This window comes from Schistocerca cancellata, chromosome 1 (assembly GCF_023864275.1).
Source record: "Schistocerca cancellata isolate TAMUIC-IGC-003103 chromosome 1, iqSchCanc2.1, whole genome shotgun sequence".
Classification (NCBI taxonomy): domain Eukaryota; kingdom Metazoa; phylum Arthropoda; class Insecta; order Orthoptera; family Acrididae; genus Schistocerca; species Schistocerca cancellata.
The window spans coordinates 772,280,530-772,301,277 of record NC_064626.1 but is presented as its reverse complement, the minus strand read 5'-3'; the positions used below and the strand labels follow the sequence as shown (position 1 = coordinate 772,301,277).

At 42.8% G+C, this 20,748-nt stretch overlaps 1 protein-coding gene across 1 annotated transcript in view; it reads right to left on the bottom strand.

Annotated features, from left to right (window-relative positions):
- Nucleotides 1-5,833: 5,833 nt before the first annotated feature.
- LOC126187104 (nuclear pore complex protein Nup153) overlaps nt 5,834-20,748 on the bottom strand; it is a 103,623-nt gene continuing 88,708 nt past the window's right edge. Inside the window, exon 9 of the mRNA XM_049928267.1 lies at nt 5,834-6,773. Within this exon, the coding sequence (XP_049784224.1) occupies nt 6,689-6,773 (85 nt within the window). The 3' untranslated portion in view covers nt 5,834-6,688. The remainder of the gene's footprint in view (nt 6,774-20,748) is intronic.

Genomic DNA, 20,748 nt, shown 5'->3' with positions numbered 1-20,748 from the left:
CCATCGGAACTGTAAAACTTATCAATCCTTTGAATGGTTAACGTTTTATATAATCGCGTAGAACTTCCCGGAAAAAAAAAGAAAAGCCGGAGCAGAGAAGTTTTGGAAAGACCTTTGATTTGCAGTAACATATACGCTGCATATTTTCGTATTACGAAAGTATAAATTCGAATTGCACCAAACACAGCTTGTTAGTTTCCGGAGCGTTGCAACCGAGGTTGTGATGTCCTTTTGTAAGCGACTCAAGGCACGAGATCTCGCCAGCCGATGACAGCAGCTATTCAGAGCATAGGGCACGTGTTATAGTCAACCACTAGCAAGATAGCGCGAACACACAAGAGGAAAAGTTAACGGTTTACATTAATGTACACAGTACCGTATATCTACAAGAAAAGCTAAGCTTTCACGTGTAATATTGGTCTTTTTTTGGTGTGATATACTTTAAGATACATCACACAAATGTGCCAGTAAATTTAAAATTGTGACATAAATGCTTCGGCTCGAAATTCTTTAAGTGGCTGGTCCTCAAACTGTTCAGTTTCGAATGCTCTGTGATTTAGATATCCATCCCACTTTCACACACGTAACATAATTCATCTTGCGTAAAAAGAAATTTACTTTGAAAGTAACGCTTCTCTAACCACCGTTCGCAATACTGTTAGTTATAGGTTCGATTTACCAGTTGCCAGAGAGCGCCAAAAAAGAATTATTGTGCGTGTGCAACTGCAGTGGTGTAGGAAGCCCGCATGTTCATGTGTATAAAGCACTAAGAGAGCTTACACTACACCATAAAAGAAACAGGGCATCAGAGGATACTCCAAAATGCATCAAAATTTCGTGAACCATACTAAAATGCATAATTCGGCTTGAAGTGCACATTGGTTTTTTCCAGATTCACAATGAAGTAGGTCCCATCTGATATTAAGCTTTTCAGTGTGGTTTTTGGGATGTAAATTTTCTTGGAGTACCAGTACTCTACGATCTCATGTTTGGTTCTTTATTATGGCATAATGCCATACATGGCAGAAGATAACGTGCACTTGAAATTCACCGAACAGTTGGAAGTACCCAAAATTGTTAAATGAAACACTTCGTTTCAAATAAAATGATTGCCTCAGCGGAATTTCTTTAGCAAACTTGCAAAAATAACTTCATTCTTCTGCAAGGCGATTAATGCTTGACTGCTACTAACTTGGAAAGAAAATAAAATCAGAAACTGAAATTAATAATATATTTTTGCCCTCTGTAATTATGTGAATGCATTTTAATTCACTTGATAGCTCCCGGCCACAGAAATCCGTTTTGTTTTCATTTGACGTGGGAGCTGTACACGAAGAGAAGCAGCGGAATCACTTAACGTAAACACGGGTCACGTGGAGACTAACCCCCTCCCCACTACAACTCAGACAACTCTGTGCAAGCGCGAATCTGGCAGCTAGGGCGCGCGAGAAAAATTTTTCTCGTTTGCATCTGGCTGCTACTACCGATGCAGCTAACAGCCAAACTTCAAGAAGCGGGAAGCGAGAGAAGGTACTGCTTATACTCGAGTCAAATGCGCATGCGCAACAGACCGCTGGCAACTGGTCAAACGAACCTAATGTGAACAGTTGTGACGTCATGCTCATAGCAAGCAGTTTATTGTTACGAAGAATTACAGTCTGCGCCCTACGGCCTTTAACATATTTTTGCTATCTGTAGACGCTTGTGCGTGCACGGTGTTTTGTTGTCGTAAAATGCACATTTCCTTTGTCACTACAGTTTTATTTTTTTCCCTCTCGTTTATATTTTATTGCTGCAGTATCATTCTCCAGTAGCAGGATACAATAACATTCTTTGCTAGAGAATCAATTCTGCAGTCAAAACTACAAAAATGTAACTGAAAGCTAAAACAATGAAAAATTCCCGGAATTCCGAAAAATTCCCGGTTTTCTCCCGGATGAAAAAATTCCCGGGTTTTTCCCGGTTGTCCCGGGTCGTATACACCCTGATGTAAGACATGCACAATAATTATTACATTTCCGTTAAGTGCCAATGGGGGGAAAAAAATCTGAACACAATACTATAATTTATTTTTGACTTTTGAAGCTGCACTTTGCAGAATAATGTTACTGCCTGGGAACAGATTCGGTAAAAGATTAACAAGGCTGCAAGAAGATTGACATCTCACAGCAGCCAACACACAAACAGATCTCTTTCCTTCATCACTGCATCCCTTGGTACGTAATCCAGCACCATTGGCCATCTATCAGACTTTTCTGCAGTTGGTGCTTGATGCAAATGCTTTGGGTTAGGACCATGTTGTCGAGACATCACAACTGCATGACACATTCAGTGCCCGAGCCACAGCAGACTAAATATGCATGGGGACTATTACAAAAGACTTTTTTTTTCCACTGAAATTTTTCTTTCCAGTGCATATACGGAGTCAAGAGCAGTCAGGATTGTTCTTTCCAATGTCAGAGTGGATGATTGCATTTCTTCAAAACTTCTTTTCCTTCTGTTCCTCATCTCTATGGATCTTGAAGTATGGGCACCAGCCTATTAAAATAAAATGTTAACTATTGTTGCAGCTTGAGACATGCAAACTTCATATGACTGGGATGGCCACAATTGAGTGTTTTATAAAACATACCAACATTTATCACCTAGGTATGTAACTCACCCTGAAATCTGTATCATTCTTAAAACTCACAGTTAAGGCTGTATCTCTATTCTGATATGCTCCTGTTGTCACTGACCAGCCCCATGATTGCTGAACACAAGCTTCCAGTGCCAGTGGTTTCTTCTTCTGGCAGAAGAGTTGAAGGAGAAGGAAGAGGGGGTGAAGGAAAAGGACTGGAGAGGTTTAGGGGAAGGGGTACAGTTCAGAACAGTCACCCAGAATCCTGGGTCAGGGGAGACTTACCAGATGGGCCTTCTCATCCCATCTGGTAAGTCTCCCCTGACCCAGGGTTCTGGGTGACTTTTCTGAACTGTACCCCTTTCCCTAAACCTCTCCAATCCTTTTCCTTCCCCCTTCTTCCTTTCCCTTCAACTCTTCTGCCAGAGTGAGCAACTGGCTCGGAAACCTCAAACAGTTAAATCCGTGTGTGTGTGTGTGTGTTTTTTTCCCCTGCCGCCACTTTTTTACCTGTATATTACTGAACTGACATCACATTTCTGTCTATTGTGATTCTTCTTGGCAGGTACACAGCACTAGGAGCAGGAAAACTTACCTGTGCAACTTTCACTCCCCCCCCCCCCCCCCTCTTTTGCTTCTGTGTGTAACACAATTATTAAATCAAACACCTCATTACAAAACCTCAGATTATAAGTTCACCCACAACATATTTTGTATTCCTTGAAAAAAAAATTCATTTGCAACCCTTAAATGCTTTCTTGATTTTACATTAAAAAATTTAGCAGACATGTGACTCCCAATGGTTCACACTAAAATGTCCCTACTGGGTTAACTACAAATGCCAGTGGCCTTTCTTAAGTTTGGCACTTAGTTTTCAGATATTCAAGGAAAGATAATGGACGGTCTACCAGTTTTCAAACTACTGTTGGAAAATCACACTATATGCAGTGCAGGCCACCATGCAAATTGTGGTAAGTTCTTTACAAAATCAGAATAGAGCCAATGGTGTAGGGACTTTAATCATGTGCTACCACACAAAAAGTAGAAGCACATACAACAGTTATAACATTTCCCTTTCAATGCCAATGGAACAACTATAGCAATACAAAATGTGCATTACAAAATTCACATTATAAATCATCATTTTTTGATGTTATCAACTGTCTTTTAGTAGCAGCATATAACATGTACAAGAGTTATTACATTTCCCTTAAGTGCCAATGGAACAACTAATGCAACAAAAAATTTACAACACAAAATTCTCATCAAAAAGGAATCAAATATTTCTTTAAGTTATCAGTCGTCATTTACTACATCATGGCATCTTTCAATACACATTCTAGTACTTCCTTGCCCCTGTGAGACTGCTCTATCTTTAATTTAGGGCTGCTGAATCCTGCTTCAGTAAACTGAAAGTTTTCAATATTTATACTGAGTCAGACTGTGTCTGACCCATTACGATCCTTAAGATATGAACAGTCACACTCTTTCAATATTGCTTACAAATAGCAACAACATGGTTTATTTTCCTGTGTTGAGTTACAGCCATTACTTCTTGAGGGGTATCTTCCCCATATATTATGCTGCATAATCAGAAGGATAATTCTAACACTATTTCTCTCTTGTGTATCTTCTAAAGAAAATATAGTTTTAAGAAATTATGTACTTAATTCTGACCATGCTCAATCTTTGCTATTTCGATTTAGAGGGGAAGGAGAGCAGAAGGAAAGCTGCTTCAAAAATAGAAGACTATAAAAGAATGGACTCTATACTAAGTGAAAAATTGACTTACAGGAAGATACCCACCAATACTGAGACTGAATTCAGTTTTCTACACACTACTTGCAACATCACACTACCATCCAAACATATATAATAGCTTTACCCTTTATTTTCAGGGGTGTTGTTGACTTTATTACATGGAAAAAAAATTATTCAACACTTAAGGACAACAGATGAACTATATTTAAAAAGAAGTTGTTCTATCAGTAAGTCCAGAATCAAAAATGGAACAGTGGAGATATATACATGTTCTTTGTGTAAGAACACACATGTGATACACCAAACAGCAATTTTAAGAAGAAACTTAAGGTTTGAAAACAATATATTTTGAACATGTTATGGATACAGATGTAATTTACATGTACAAGCTGTAATATGGAAACCGGATCATTTTCAAGTTGGTATAAATACTGATCAAAAATGAAATAGTATAAACTCTAGAAAAGAATCATACAACAATTCATACTGCTTCAACATTGTCTCTTAGACTTACATACACTATACTTGCTAAAATTCTTAAGGAAATTAATGTCACTCAGCACTGTGTCGGAAAAGGAAAACATTTACTGGGCCATAGAATAAAACAAAACGACTTTGAGAGTCTCAGACAGTGGGAACACACTGATATACCACAGAAAAATAATCATAAAGGCACAAATAATTGTATATGTGTGTTTGTCTGTGTTTGTGTGTCTTTAAACATACATATTTATATATTTGTTCACTCATTCATTCATTTATTTATTGGTGCTGAAAATTTCATCTTATATTTTCAACATATTTACACATATTCTGAAGAAACATAAAGTCAACAGGCATAACACATTTGCACACGACATACACATATATATATATTATATAAACAACTATTCAAGATGTCATGTAGAAATGTTTTCTGTTGATATGGAGTCACAACCATCTATGTACAAAACTATCATAAGCATTACAAAATGGTATTCCACAAATATATAATAAGTACCAAGATGAAACTTTCAGCAGTAAATTTAAAAATATGACATTACAATTTAGTACAGTATTTACACACTAAGCAGTCTAACTCCTTACACGCATTTTTTCATTTTCCTTTTTTTTAACCCATAAAAATTGTAACAAAATCATTTATAGATATTCAAAGCACACGTCACTCACTTCATAAATCCACTATGCTGGTGACAGTCATACTGTACAAACTAAAATAAGCTGTATAACAAATTGGCCAGCGTCATTATTTCTAAAGAGGAATCTTCAAGGAGTGAGCCTGCCTATGCACAAGGCCTGGCCCACTAGAATATCACAGAAATGCTCATTCCCCACAGTTTGTGGCGATTTTGTTTTGGGCCTTGCCAATTTATTCAATTGTCTTGTTTTACCTCAATATTGTGTACACACAGAAGCCTCAAAATAAATTCTATGGACCAGGCCATTATATCGGTGTGTGTGTGTGTGTGTGTGTGTGTGTGTGTGTGTGTGTGTGTGTGTGTGTGTGTGGTGTTTTGTTTACATAAAAAAGGTGTCATTTCACTGCAACTAATACTTATATCATTCTAGTGCAGTAAATGACCTCTACCACTAAGTCATTACATAAATATTCACTAAAACTATGAACATTCTCTTTCATTAAATACATGGCACTTAAATAAGGCCCTGATACAATTTACATTCTTTCAAAATATTAAATTCAATATACATATTCTAGTCCAAATACTCGAGGAATGACAAATGAGGACATAGCCCTCAGATAACTGAGAATGTTCACAGTGTTCTTCTTCTATTAAAAATCCAAAGGAATCTACATGCTCAGTCACAGTAAATGTGCAATCACTACTATGAGTGAATGATGTGGCTGAGCAAAGCTCTAAGGAAAGGGATAAGGAATTGAAGAAAATTCCAAACATCACAGAGCCTTAAAACTTAATAACAACATAGTGCACTGCACAGACACCTCAAGCACAACACATTAACAAGTTGTGCTAAAACGTGAATTATAATCTGATTGTTGGGTTAATCAATCAAAACTGTAATTTCAATAATGATTTCAGAATATTAAATTTACAAAATTATTTTACGATGATCATTATGCAGGTAAACTTTGAAAACAGTTCTCAAATGTCTGAGGTAGAACTTTTTCCTTAGGAAATTAATGTGAGCTTCTTTATTACATGAGAACATGAATATGCAAACAAATACAGTGTAACTAAATTTGCATCAAAACAATTTAACTACCAAAGGCATTAATGCTTCCATCTAGTTAACACAATAATGCTTAGCGCCACTGTAGTGAGCCAATTATAAAGCATTGGCTCTTGCCTGTGTTCTGCGTACTGCCTTTTTAATTCGTCGTTGAGCAGGAGCAGGTGAATTAGCTTCAGCTCTGGAATCAAAATGAATGAATTATTTATCCTCAATAAATAGAAAATTGATATGTCTGGATTACATTTAGTTAAGATTTTTATACTAATTTGCTCAAAGCGCTAAATACAGAAACAAAGAAATTGGTTCAATGATCTCTGTAAATCTCTTCCAATCGCGTTATGCAAACATCTATGAAGGTGTTGGCAGACAACACAGTTGTTAACTAAATGGTGACATTACGAAATTGTTATGACATGCAGATACCTAATCTCACCACTTAATTGATGTGTTAGCACACTTTACTTATCAGCCATGGTGATAACTGCCAAGCACCTACTAATTATCACAACTGTCAATTATCTATTAGCGTCTGTCAAAAGTGATTTAAGGCAGAACAACCACTTTAAGGAAGGTAGGATATCAAACAGGCCGACTTGGAGCAGGAGAAGCACCACAGGACACTTTAATTAGACTGTATATACTTTTACAAATTAATTCATAAAACTTTGCCTGGAAGGATTCAGGATTCACACTTACAGCAGTGGAAGTTCAAAAACATTTCATCATTTTTTCACTTACTATTGACTGAATTTGTTGCTATGGTACACTTTTCTTCATAAGTATGAGAGATTCTTCGATGAATTTTGCACTCCTTGCATACCATACTTATAGGTGTATCAAACTCTAGAATTTATTTAATTTATGACTGTTATCTCAATTTTTACCACAGTTTTTAATAGATTTGGAAAATTCTATACTTTCCTACACCTGTAGGTATGGTTTATATGCTGTGCAAAATTCATTGAAGAATCTCTCTTACCTATGAAGAAAAGTGTACCTATAGCAACATATGCAGCCAATAGTAAGAGAAAAAAAATGATGAAATGTCACATGTAAAAAAATTTATTTTGTTGTTTAGAATTTTCACTGTCATGAGTGTGAATCCTGAATTCTTTCTGGTCGTGCTGATAAAGTCTTATGAATTTATTTTTAAAAGTATAGACAGTGGAAATTAAAATGTTCTGTGGTGCCTCCCATGCTCGAAGTCGGCCCGTTTGACGTCCTACCCCCATTTGGTCATCTACATCTACATCTACATCCATACTCCGCAAGCCACCTGACGGTGTGTGGCGGAAGGTACCTTCAGTACCTCTATCGGTTCTCCCTTCTATTCCAGTCTCGTATTGTTCGTGGAAAGAAGGATTGTCGGTATGCCTCTGTGTGGGCTCTAATCTCTCTGATTTTATCCTCATGGTCTCTTCGCGAGATATACGTAGGAGGGAGCAATATACTGCTTGACTCTTCGGTGAAGGTATGTTCTCGAAACTTCAATAAAAGCCCGTACCGAGCTACTGAGCGTCTCTCCTGCAGAGTCTTCCACTGGAGTTTATCTATCATCACCGTAACGCTTTCGCGATTACTAAATGATCCTGTAACGAAGCGCGCTGCTCTCCGTTGGATCTTCTCTATCTCTTCTATCAACCCTATCTGGTACGGATCCCATACTGCTGAGCAGTATTCAAGCAGTGGGCGAACAAGCGTACTGTAACCTACTTCCTTTGTTTTCGGATTGCATTTCCTTAGGATTCTTCCAATGAATCTCAGTCTGGCATCTGCTTTACCTACGATCAACATTATATGATCATTCCATTTTAAATCACTCCTAATGCGTACTCCCAGATAATTTATGGTATTAACTGCTTCCAGTTGCTGACCTGCTATTTTGTAGCTAAATGATAAAGGATCTATCTTTCTGTATATTCGCAGCACATTACACTTGTCTACATTGAGATTCAATTGCCATTCCCTGCACCATGCGTCAATTCGCTGCAGATCCTCCTGCATTTCAGTACAATTTTCCATTGTTACAACCTCTCGGTACACCACAGCATCATCTGCAAAAAGCCTCAGTGAACTTCCGATGTCATCCACCAGGCCATTTATGTATATTGTGAATAGCAACGGTACTATGACACTCCCCTGCGGCACACCTGAAATCACTCTTACTTCGGAAGACCTCTCTCCATTGAGAATAACATGCTGCGTCCTGTTATCTAGGAACTCCTCAATCCAATCACACAATTGGTCTGATAGTCCATATGCTCTTACTTTGTTCAATAAACGACTGTCGGGAACTGTATCGAACGCCTTGCGGAAGTCAAGAAACACGGCATCTACCTGTGAACCCGTGTCTATGGCCCTCTGAGTCTCGTGGACGAATAGCGCGAGCTGGGTTTCACATTACAGTCTTTTTCGAAACCCATGCTGATTCCTACAGAGTAGATTTCTAGTCTCCAGAAAAGTCATTATACTCTAACACAATACGTGTTCCAAAATTCTACAACTGATCGACATTAGAGATATAGGTCTATAGTTCTGCACATCTGTTCGACGCCCCTTCTTGAAAACGGGGATGACCTGGGCCCTTTTCCAATCCTTTGAAACGCTACGCTCTTCTAGAGACCAATACGGTACACCGCTGCAAGAAGGGGGCCAAGTTCCTTCGCATACTCTGTGTAAAATCGAACTGGTATCCCATCAGGTCCAGAGGCCTTTCCTCTTTTGAGCGATTTTAATTGTTTCTCTATCCCTCTGTCGTCTATTTCGATATCTACCATTTTGTCATCTGTGCGACAATCTAGAGAAGGAACTACAGTGCAGTCTTCCTCTGTGAAACAGCTTTGGAAAAAGACATTTAGTATTTCGGCCTTTGGTCTGTCATCCTCTGTTTCAGTACAATTTTGGTCACAGAGCGTCTGGACATTTTGTTTTGATCCACCTACGGCTTTGACATAAGACCAAAATTTCTTACGATTTTCTGCCAAGTCAGTACATAGAACTTTACTTTCGAATTCATTGAACGCCTCTCCCATAGCCCTCCTCATACTACATTTCGCTTCGCGTAATTTTTGTTTGTCTGCAAGGCTTTGGCTATGTTCATGTTTGCTGTGAAGTTCCCTTTGCTTCCGCAGCAGTTTTCTAACTCGGTTGTTGTACCACGGGGGCTCTTTTCCATCTCTTACGATCTTGCTTGGCACATACTCATCTAACGCATAATGTACGACGGTTTTGAACTTTGTCCACTGATCCTCAACACTATCTGTACTTGAGACAAAACTTTTGTGTTGAGCCAACAGGTATTCTGAAATCTGCTTTTTGTCACTTTTTCTAAACAGAAAAATCTTCCTACCCTTTTTAATATTCCTACTTACGGCTGAAATCATCGATGCCGCAACCGCTTTATGATCGCTGATTCCCTGTTCTGCGTTAACTTTTTCAAATAGTTCGGGTCTGTTTGTCACCAGAAGGTCTAATATGTTAACCCCGCGAGTCGGTCCTCTGTTTAACTGCTCAAGGTAGTTTTCAGATAAAGCACTTAAAAAAATTTCACTGGATTCTTTGCCCCTGCCACCCGTTATGCACGTTTGAGTCTCCCAGTCTATATCCAGCAAATTAAAATCTCCACCCAGAACTATAACATGGTGGGGAAATCTACTCGAAATATTTTCCAAATTATCCTTCAGGTGCTCAGCCACAACAGCTGCTGAGCCAGGGGACCTATAGAGACATCCAATTACCATACCTGAGCCTGCTTTAACCGTGACCTTCACCCAAATCATTTCACATTTCGGATCTCTGTCAATTTCCTTCGATACTATTGCACTTCTTATCGCTATAAACACGCCTCCCCCTTCACTGTTCAGCCTGTCTCTGCGGTATACATTCCAATCTGAGTTTAGGATTTCATTACTGTTTACGTCTGGTTTCAGCCAACTTTCTGTCCCTAGTACTATACGGGCGTTGTGACCGTTTATTAATGAGAACAGTTCTGGGACCTTTCTATAGACGCTCCTGCAGTTTACTATTAGCACATTAATATTGTTATCCCCTGTTGCATTTTGCCTACTCCTACCTTGCCGCGTCTCAGGAGGCGTCTTGTCGGGCCTAGGGAGGGGATTCTCTAACCTAAAAAACCCCCATGTGCACTCCACACATACTCCGCTACCCTTGTAGCCGCTTCCGGTGTGTAGTGCACGCCTGACCTATTCAGGGGGACCCTACATTTCTCCACCCGATAGCGGAGGTCGAGAAATTTGCACCCCAGATCTCCGCAGAATCATCTGAGCCTCTGGTTTAAGCCTTCCACTCGGCTCCAAACCAGAGGACCGCGATCGGTTCTGGGAACGATACTACAAATTGTTAGCTCTGATTCCACCCTGCGAGCGAGGCTTTCCGCCTTCACCAACTCCGCCAACCGCCTGTACGAACTGAGGATGACCTCTGAACCCAGACGGCAGGAGTCATTGGTGCCGACATGAGCAACAATTTGCAGTCGGGTGCACCCAGTGCTCTCTATCGCCGCCGGTAGGGACTCCTCCACATCTCAGATGAGACCCCCCTGGCAAGCAGACAGAGTGAACACTGGCCTTCTTCCCCGAGCTTCCCGCTATTTCCCTAAGGGGCGCCATCACCCGCCTAACGTTGGAGCTCCCAACAACTAATAAACCCCTCCCCCCGTGTGCCTGCTCGGACCTTGCTGAAGGAGCAGCCACATGTCCACTCACAGGCAGAGCGGGCGATGCCACATGGCCAGCCTCCACATTGACCCTCCGCCTCGTGCGCCGCTGAACCCGCCACTCCCCTTAGGGAGAGGGTGGCCCAACCGCGCCCGGTACCCGCGAAGATGTCTCGACAGCAGGGACAGTGGGTGAAGCATGTAACACCTGGGGTGTACCTTGTGACGCACCAGACTCCCCACTGCCGCTACACTCCGAGGCATCCGGCCATCAACACGCTCAGCTGTTCGCGAACATTGGCCAGTTCCTCCTGCGTCCGTACACAGCAGTCACACACCCTATCCATCCTAAGGAATCAATTTACTGAAGAGAGTTAGTGCATTTCACTTTATATGGGACTCAACCTTTAACTAGACTGCTAATTCACTAAAGGCGGCTGTTTATTCACTAAACTGTGGTTGCTAGCCACTTCTCGTAGAAAACAATGAAAATAGCACTACCTGTCTCTGGACTGTATTGAAAACATCTCTGCTCAAACTCTTTGCCTTTACAAATGTCTGCTTGTGTCTTGTATGTATGGATGGATATGTGTGTGTGTGCGCGAGTGTACACCTGTCCTTTTTTCCCCCTAAGGTAGGTCTTTCCGCTCCCGGGATTGGGGTGCCTCCTTGCCCTCTCCCTTGGAACCCGGGTCCTTTCGTCTTTCCCTCTCCTTCCCTCTTTCCTGGCGGGGCGGCCGTTGGTTGCGGGGGCTAGGATTTTGTTTGTGTGTGTGTGTGTGTGTGTGTGTGTGTGTGTGTGTGTGTGTGTGTGTGTGTGTCTGTCGGCCTGCCGGCACTTTTGTTTGGTGAGTCTCATCTTTCTTTTTAGATATATTATTCCCACGTGGAATGTTTCCCTCAAAGATGATGAGACTTGCCGGGCGGGGGCGCTGGCGGGTCGATGGACGCACGGACGGGCACAGACATGCACGCGGGGTTCTGGCTTTCGCGGCCGGCGGTTGCCTCGTCGGGGGGGAGGGGGGGGGACGGAGGGGTGTGGGTTTTGGGGGGGGGAGGGTGGGGGGTCGTTCCGGTCCCGAGGGCGGGGGGACTTGCCTTGGGGGGGGGGGGGGGGGGGGGGAAGGGGCGGGTGTGCAATCGCGCGCGCATATCCGTCCGCGCATGCGCGGGCGGACGTTTGTGGAGGCAGAGAGTTTGTCTCTGCCCAAACTCTTTGCCTTTGCGGATGTCTGCTTGTGTCTGTGTGTGTGTGGATGGATATGTGTGTGTGTGCGCGAGTGTGTACTTGTCCTTTTTTCCCCCTAAGGTAGGTCTTTCCGCTCCCGGGATTGGAATGACTCCTTACCCTCTCCCTTAAAACCCATATCCTTTTGTCTTTCCTTCTCCTTCCCTCTTTCCTGATGAGGCAACCGTTGGTTGCGAAAGCTAGAATTTTGTGTGTATGTTTGTGTGTGTATCGACCTGCCAGCGCTTTTGTTTGGTAAGTCTCATCATCTTTCTTTTTAGATATATTTTTCCCACGTGGAATGTTTCCCTCTATTATATATATATATATATATATATATATATATATATATATACACCTAAAAACAAAGATGATGTGACTTACCAAATGAAAGTGCTGGCAGGTCGACAGACACACAAACGAACACAAACATACACACTAAATTCAAGCTTTCGCAACAAACTGTTGCCTCATCAGGAAAGAGGGAAGGAGAGGGAAAGACGAAAGGATGTGGGTTTTAAGGGAGAGGGTAAGGAGACATTCCAGTCCCGGGAGCGGAAAGACTTACCTTATGGGGAAAAAAAGACGGGTATACACTCGCACACACACACATATCCATCCACACATACAGACACAAGCAGACATATTTAAAGACAAAGAGTTTGGGCAGAGATGTCAGTCGAGGCAGAAGTGCAGAGGCAAAGATGTTGTTGAATGACAGGTGAGGTATGAGTGGCGGCAACTTGAAATTAGCGGAGATTGAGGCCTGGTGGATAACGGGAAGAGAGGATATATTGAAGAGCAAGTTCCCATCTCCGGAGTTCGGATAGGTTGGTGTTAGTAGGAAGTATCCAGATAACCCGGATGGTGTAACACTGCGCCAAGATGTGCTGGTCGTGCACCAAGGCATGTTTAGCCACAGGGTGATCCTCATTACCAGGTGGCAGGTGATCGGCGTGAAAGGAAGTGCTCCATCGCAGCGAGGCCCTGGACGTGCGGGATATTTGTGTATAAGGAAGTGGCATCAATGGTTACAAGGATGGTTTCTGGGGGTAACGGATTGGGTAAGGATTCCAGGCGTTCGAGAAAGTGGTTGGTGTCTTTGATGAAGGATGGGAGACTGCATGTAATGGGTTGAAGGTGTTGATCTACGTAGGCAGAGATACGTTCTGTGGGGGCTTGGTAACCAGCTACAATGGGGCGGCCGGGATGATTGGGTTTGTGAATTTTAGGATGAAGGTAGAAGGTAGGGGTGCGGGGTGTCGGTGGGGTCAGGAGGTTGATGGAGTCAAGTGAAAGGTTTTGTAGGGGGCCTAAGGTTCTGAGGATTCCTTGAAGCTCTGCCTGGACATCAGGAATGGGATTACCTTGGCAAACTTTGTATGTGGTGTTGTCTGAAAGCTGACGCAGTCCCTCAGCCACATACTCCCGACGATCAAGTACCACGGTCGTGGAACCCTTGTCTGCCGGAAGAATGACAATGGACCGGTCAGCCTTCAGATCACGGATAGCCTGGGCTTCAGCAGTGGTGATGTTGGGAGTAGGATTAAGGTTTTTTACCAAGGATTGAGAGGCAAGGCTGGAAGTCATAAATTCCTGGAAGGTTTGGAGAGGGTGATTTTGAGGAAGAGGAGGTAGGTCCCGCTGTGACGGAGGACGGAACTGTTCCAGGCAGGGTTCAATTTGGATAGTGTCTTGGGGAGTTGGATCATTAGGGGTAGGATTAGGATCATTTTTCTTCGTGGCAAAGTGATACTTCCAGCAGAGAGTACGAGTGTAGGATAGTAGATCTTTGACGAGGGCTGTTTGGTTGAATCTGGGAGTGGGGCTGAAGGTAAGGCCTTTGGATAGGACAGAGGTTTCGGATTGGGAGAGAGGTTTGGAGGAAAGGTTAACTACTGAATTAGGGTGTTGTGGTGCCAGATTGTGTTGATCGGAATTTTGAGGTTTTGGAGGGAGTGGAGCTGGAAGTGGGAGATTGAGTAGATGGGAGAGACTGGGTTTGTGTGCAATGAGAGGTGGTTGAGGTTTGCTGGAAAGGTTGTGAAGGGTGAGTGAGTTGCCTTTCCGGAGGTGGGAAACCAGGAGATTGGATAGTTTTTTGAGGTGAAGGGTGGCATGCTGTTCTAATTGGCGGTTGGCCTGTAGGATGATGCTCTGAATAGCCGGTGTGGATGTGGGAGAGGAAAGATTGAGGACTTTTATTAAGGATAGGAGTCGACGGGTGTGTTCATTGGCTGAGTTGATGTGTAGGTGAAGGATTAGGTGGGTGAGGGCAATGGATTGTTCAGTTTGGAACTGGTATAGGGACTGATGGAAAGAAGGGTTGCAGCCAGAGATGGGAACTTTAAGTGTGAGGCCTTTGGGGGTTATGCCAAATGTCAGACAAGCCTGAGAAAATAAAATACGTGAGCGTAATCTGGCTAGGGTGAAGGCATGTTTGCGGAGGGAATGTAAATAAAACTTAATGGGGTCGTTGTGGGGGTGTTGTGAGGGTGACATGGTATTAGAAGGTGGAAAGTTTAACATGAGGTTGAAATGAAAAAGAAAGATAGAAATATATGGGGAGAGATGAAGGTGAACTAGAAAGCAATTGGAGATCTGGTCTGAAAAAAGGCGAAAAAGTGTTGGTTAAGTTGATCCTGTGGTGAACTTGGGTTGGTAGACAGCGATGTGCAAAAAGGTTAGGTGGTTGTGTTGCCGCTAAATCACGTTAAAGGACGGAGAAATTCGGGAAAATTTCGAAAAAACGTATTAAAGGAGTGGTGTTGTGGTGAAAGATTACGAAAATGGGGCTAACAATTGTGGAAATAATGACGTTAAAACCTGTGGGTGCTTTCACACGTGGCTCTGCCTTTGATTGTGTACACCTTCCGGGTTACAGGACTGGAGTAGGTGGTGGTGGGAGGGTGCATGGGACAGGTTTTACACCGGGGGCGGTTACAAGGGTAGGAGCCAGAGGGTAGGGAAGATGGTTTGGGGATTTCATAGGGGTGTGTATGTTTGTGTTCGTTTGTGTGTCTGTCGACCTGCCAGCACTTTCATTTGGTAAGTCACATCATCTTTGTTTTTAGGTATATTTTTCCTTCATGGAATGTTTCCTTCTATTATAACCATATCATTAATTTGAACCCAACAATTACGTTTGTTATTGTCGCCTTTGCATTTCGAAATCTTTCCTGTCGTCTTATTTCTCTTTTTTCTCTCTTTCTGTTTTTACCAGTAGTTTCACTTTGTATTCACCTTCCCCTTTTACCGTAATCTACTATACAATTTTATCCCGCCTATATACGCTCAACAATACGTAACCCACTTCCCAACCATAACCAAAAATTTTATTTTCCGCTTTCAACACTACCGCTGCTATAAAATCCACCGTTTCTAGTTCAATAACAGCTGCTTTCACGTATTTAACAACCATTTCGGCTAGTTCTAATAACTTTAACTTTATTTCCACTTCCGTTTTTCGCACATTACTGATCATTTTAGCCGCTCCCCACAGGTTTTAACGTCATTATTTCCACAATTGTTAGCCCCATTTTCGTAATCTTTCACCACAACACCACTCCTTTAATACGTTTTTTCGAAATTTTCTCGAAATTTTCCCGAATTTCACCGTCCTTTAACGTGATTTAGCGGCAACACAACCACCTAACCTTTTTGCACATCGCTGTCTACCAACCCAAATTCACAACAGGATCAACTTAACCAACACTTTTTCGCCTTTTTTCAGACCAGATCTCCAATTGCTTTCTAGTTCACCTTCATCTCTCCCCATATATTTCTATCTTTCTTTTTCATTTCAACCTCATGTTAAACTTTCCACCTTCTAATACCATGTCACCCTCACAACACCCCCACAACGACCCCATTAAGTTTTATTTACATTCCCTCCGCAAACATGCCTTCACCCTAGCCAGATTACGCTCACGTATTTTATTTTCTCAGGCTTGTCTGACATTTGGCATAACCCCCAAAGGCCTCACACTTAAAGTTCCCATCTCTGGCTGCAACCCTTCTTTCCATCAGTCCCTATACCAGTTCCAAACTGAACAATCCTTTGCCCTCACCCACCTAATCCTTCACCTACACATCAACTCAGCCAATGAACACACCCGTCGACTCCTATCCTTAATAAAAGTCCTCAATCTTTCCTCTCCCACATCCACACCGGCTATTCAGAGCATCATCCTACAGGCCAACCGCCAATTAGAACAGCATGCCACCCTTCACCTCAAAAAACTATCCAATCTCCTGGTTTCCCACCTCCGGAAAGGCAACTCACTCACCCTTCACAACCTTTCCAGCAAACCTCAACCACCTCTCATTGCACACAAACCCAGTCTCTCCCATCTACTCAATCTCCCACTTCCAGCTCCACTCCCTCCAAAACCTCAAAATTCCGATCAACACAATCTGGCACCACAACACCCTAATTCAGTAGTTAACCTTTCCTCCAAACCTCTCTCCCAATCCGAAACCTCTGTCCTATCCAAAGGCCTTACCTTCAGCCCCACTCCCAGATTCAACCAAACAGCCCTCGTCAAAGATCTACTATCCTACACTCGTACTCTCTGCTGGAAGTATCACTTTGCCACGAAGAAAAATGATCCTAATCCTACCCCTAATGATCCAACTCCCCAAGACACTATCCAAATTGAACCCTGCCTGGAACAGTTCCGTCCTCCGTCACAGCGGGACCCACCTCCTCTTCCTCAAAATCACCCTCTCCAAACCTTCCAGGAATTTATGACTTCCAGCCTTGCCTCTCAATCATTCGTAAAAAAACCTTAATCCTACTCCCAACATCACCACTGCTGAAGCCCAGGCTATCCGTGATCTGAAGGCTGACCGGTCCATTGTCATTCTTCCGGCAGACAAGGGTTCCACGACCGTGGTACTTGATCGTCGGGAGTATGTGGCTGAGGGACTGCGTCAGCTTTCAGACAACACCACATACAAAGTTTGCCAAGGTAATCCCATTCCTGATGTCCAGGCAGAGCTTCAAGGAATCCTCAGAACCTTAGGCCCCCTACAAAACCTTTCACCTGACTCCATCAACCTCCTGACCCCACCGACACCCCGCACCCCTACCTTCTACCTTCATCCTAAAATTCACAAACCCAATCATCCCGGCCGCCCCATTGTAGCTGGTTACCAAGCCCCCACAGAACGTATCTCTGCCTACGTAGATCAACACCTTCAACCCATTACATGCAGTCTCCCATCCTTCATCAAAGACACCAACCACTTTCTCGAACGCCTGGAATCCTTACCCAATCCGTTACCCCCAGAAACCATCCTTGTAACCATTGATGCCACTTCCTTATACACAAATATCCCGCACGTCCAGGGCCTCGCTGCGATGGAGCACTTCCTTTCACGCCGATCACCTGCCACCCTACCTAAAACCTCTTTCCTCATTACCTTAGCCAGCTTCATCCTGACCCACAACTTCTTCACTTTTGAAAACCAGACATACCAACAATTAAAGGGAACAGCCATGGGTACCAGGATGGCCCCCTCGTACGCCAACCTATTCATGGGTCGCTTAGAGGAAGCCTTCTTGGTTACCCAGGCCTGCCAACCCAAAGTTTGGTACAGATTTATTGATGACATCTTCATGATCTGGACTCACAGTGAAGAAGAACTCCAGAATTTCCTCTCCAACCTCAACTCCTTTGGTTCCATCAGATTCACCTGGTCCTACTCCAAATCCCATGCCACTTTCCTTGATGTTGACCATCACCTGTCCAATGGCCAGCTTCACACGTCCGTCCACATCAAACCCACCAACAAGCAACAGTACCTCCATTACGACAGCTGCCACCCATTCCACATCAAACGGTCCCTTCCCTACAGCCTAGGTCTTCGTGGCAAACGAATCTGCTCCAGTCCGGAATCCCTGAAGCATTACACCAACAACCTGACAACAGCTTTCGCATCCCGCAACTACCCTCCCGACCTGGTACAGAAGCAAATAACCAGAGCCACTTCCTCATCCTCTCAAACCCAGAACCTCCCACAGAAGAACCTCAAAAGTGCCCCACTTGTAACAGGATACTTTCCGGGACTGGATCAGATTCTGAATGTGGCTCTCCAGCAGGGATACGACTTCCTCAAATCCTGCCCTGAAATGAGATCCATCCTTCATGAAATCCTCCCCACTCCACCAAGAGTGTCTTTCCGCCGTCCACCTAACCTTCGTAACCTCTTAGTACATCCCTATGAAATCCCCAAACCACCTTCCCTACCCTCTGGCTCCTACCCTTGTAACCGCCCCCGGTGTAAAACCTGTCCCATGCACCCTCCCACCACCACCTACTCCAGTCCTGTAACCCGGAAGGTGTACACAATCAAAGGCAGAGCCACGTGTGAAAGCACCCACGTGATCTACCAACTGACCTGCCTACACTGTGATGCATTCTATGTGGGAATGACCAGCAACAAACTGTCCATTCGCATGAATGGACACAGGCAGACAGTGTTTGTTGGTAATGAGGATCACCCTGTGGCTAAACATGCCTTGGTGCACGACCAGCACATCTTGGCGCAGTGTTACACCATCCGGGTTATCTGGATACTTCCTACTAACACCAACCTATCCGAACTCCGGAGATGGGAACTTGCTCTTCAATATATCCTCTCTTCCCGTTATCCACCAGGCCTCAATCTCCGCTAATTTCAAGTTGCCGCCACTCATACCTCACCTGTCATTCAACAACATCTTTGCCTCTGCACTTCTGCCTCGACTGACATCTCTGCCCAAACTCTTTGTCTTTAAATATGTCTGCTTGTGTCTGTATGTGTGGATGGATATGTGTGTGTGTGCGAGTGTATACCCGTCCTTTTTTCCCCATAAGGTAAGTCTTTCCGCTCCCGGGACTGGAATGACTCCTTACCCTCTCCCTTAAAACCCACATCCTTTCGTCTTTCCCTCTCCTTCCCTCTTTCCTGATGAGGCAACAGTTTGTTGCGAAAGCTTGAATTTAGTGTGTATGTTTGTGTTCGTTTGTGTGTCTGTCGACCTGCCAGCACTTTCATTTGGTAAGTCACATCATCTTTGTTTTTAGGTATATTTTTCCTTCATGGAATGTTTCCTTCTATTATAACCATATCATATATATATATATATATATATATATATATATATATATATATATATATATATATATATATATATATATATATAAACCAATATTCACCATTGCATTAGCAATAAGAATGAGTTTTGTACTGTTTGGATTTATTAATCACACAAGCCATATATTTACACTCTCTTGTAGTATTAAAGAAACACAAAAGAAACTCTGAAAATCATTCAAAAAATGTGTGCAGAGAGAAAAAATTCATCCAAACTGGGAAAAAACAAAAAAAATTGCGACTGTTCTTCACCAGACAGGAGACAGACAAGACAAATATCATCAGTCTCCCCTCAGAAAACAATAAGGAGGAGAAGGGACACATTTCAGCGAATTTTAGTTGTAATTTTTCCCCATGAAACACTATACCAAGTGTACCGGTATGAAATGAGCCTTTTTTTTGTGAAAATGGAACACTAATTTTGAATTGAAAAGTAAAAACATTTCATTCAAAGTACTGACCATTGCTTTCTATACATTTTGACCACCTTTCTGGCAATTTGTGGACACCACGCCAATAGAAATGTTCGTTTTTTTAAGCAAACCAATCAGACACCCAATTTTCGACTTCTTCGTAGGAATCGAAGTGTTCCTCAGCCAATGCGTGTCCCATTGATGAAAACAAATGGTAGTCGGAAGGGGCCAAGTCTGATGAATACGGCAGCTGGGGTAGCAGCTCCCAGCTAAGTGTTTTGATTGTATCCTGAACCAGTTTTGCTTTGTGTGCAGGTGTATTGTCGTGTAAAAAAAATTATTTTGCCATGTCTTCTGGCCCATTCTGGTTTTTTTCTGATCAATGTATAGTTCAAATTAATCATTTGCTGTCTGTAGCGATTAGTATTCACAGTTTCACCGGGTTTTAGAAGCTCACAATACACCGAACCTTTCTGATCCCACCAAACACAGAGCATTGTCTTCTTGCCGTATCAATCTGGTTTTGCAGTCGATGTTGATGGTCCCGGATTAACCCATGATTTTCCCCGTTTAGGATTCTTAAAATAAATCCATTTTTCATCGTCACTAATAGTTCGATGCAAAATTGATTTTCTTTCATGTCTTTGAAGCAAAATTTGACAAATGGTTTTTCGGTTTTCTATCTGTCTTTCAT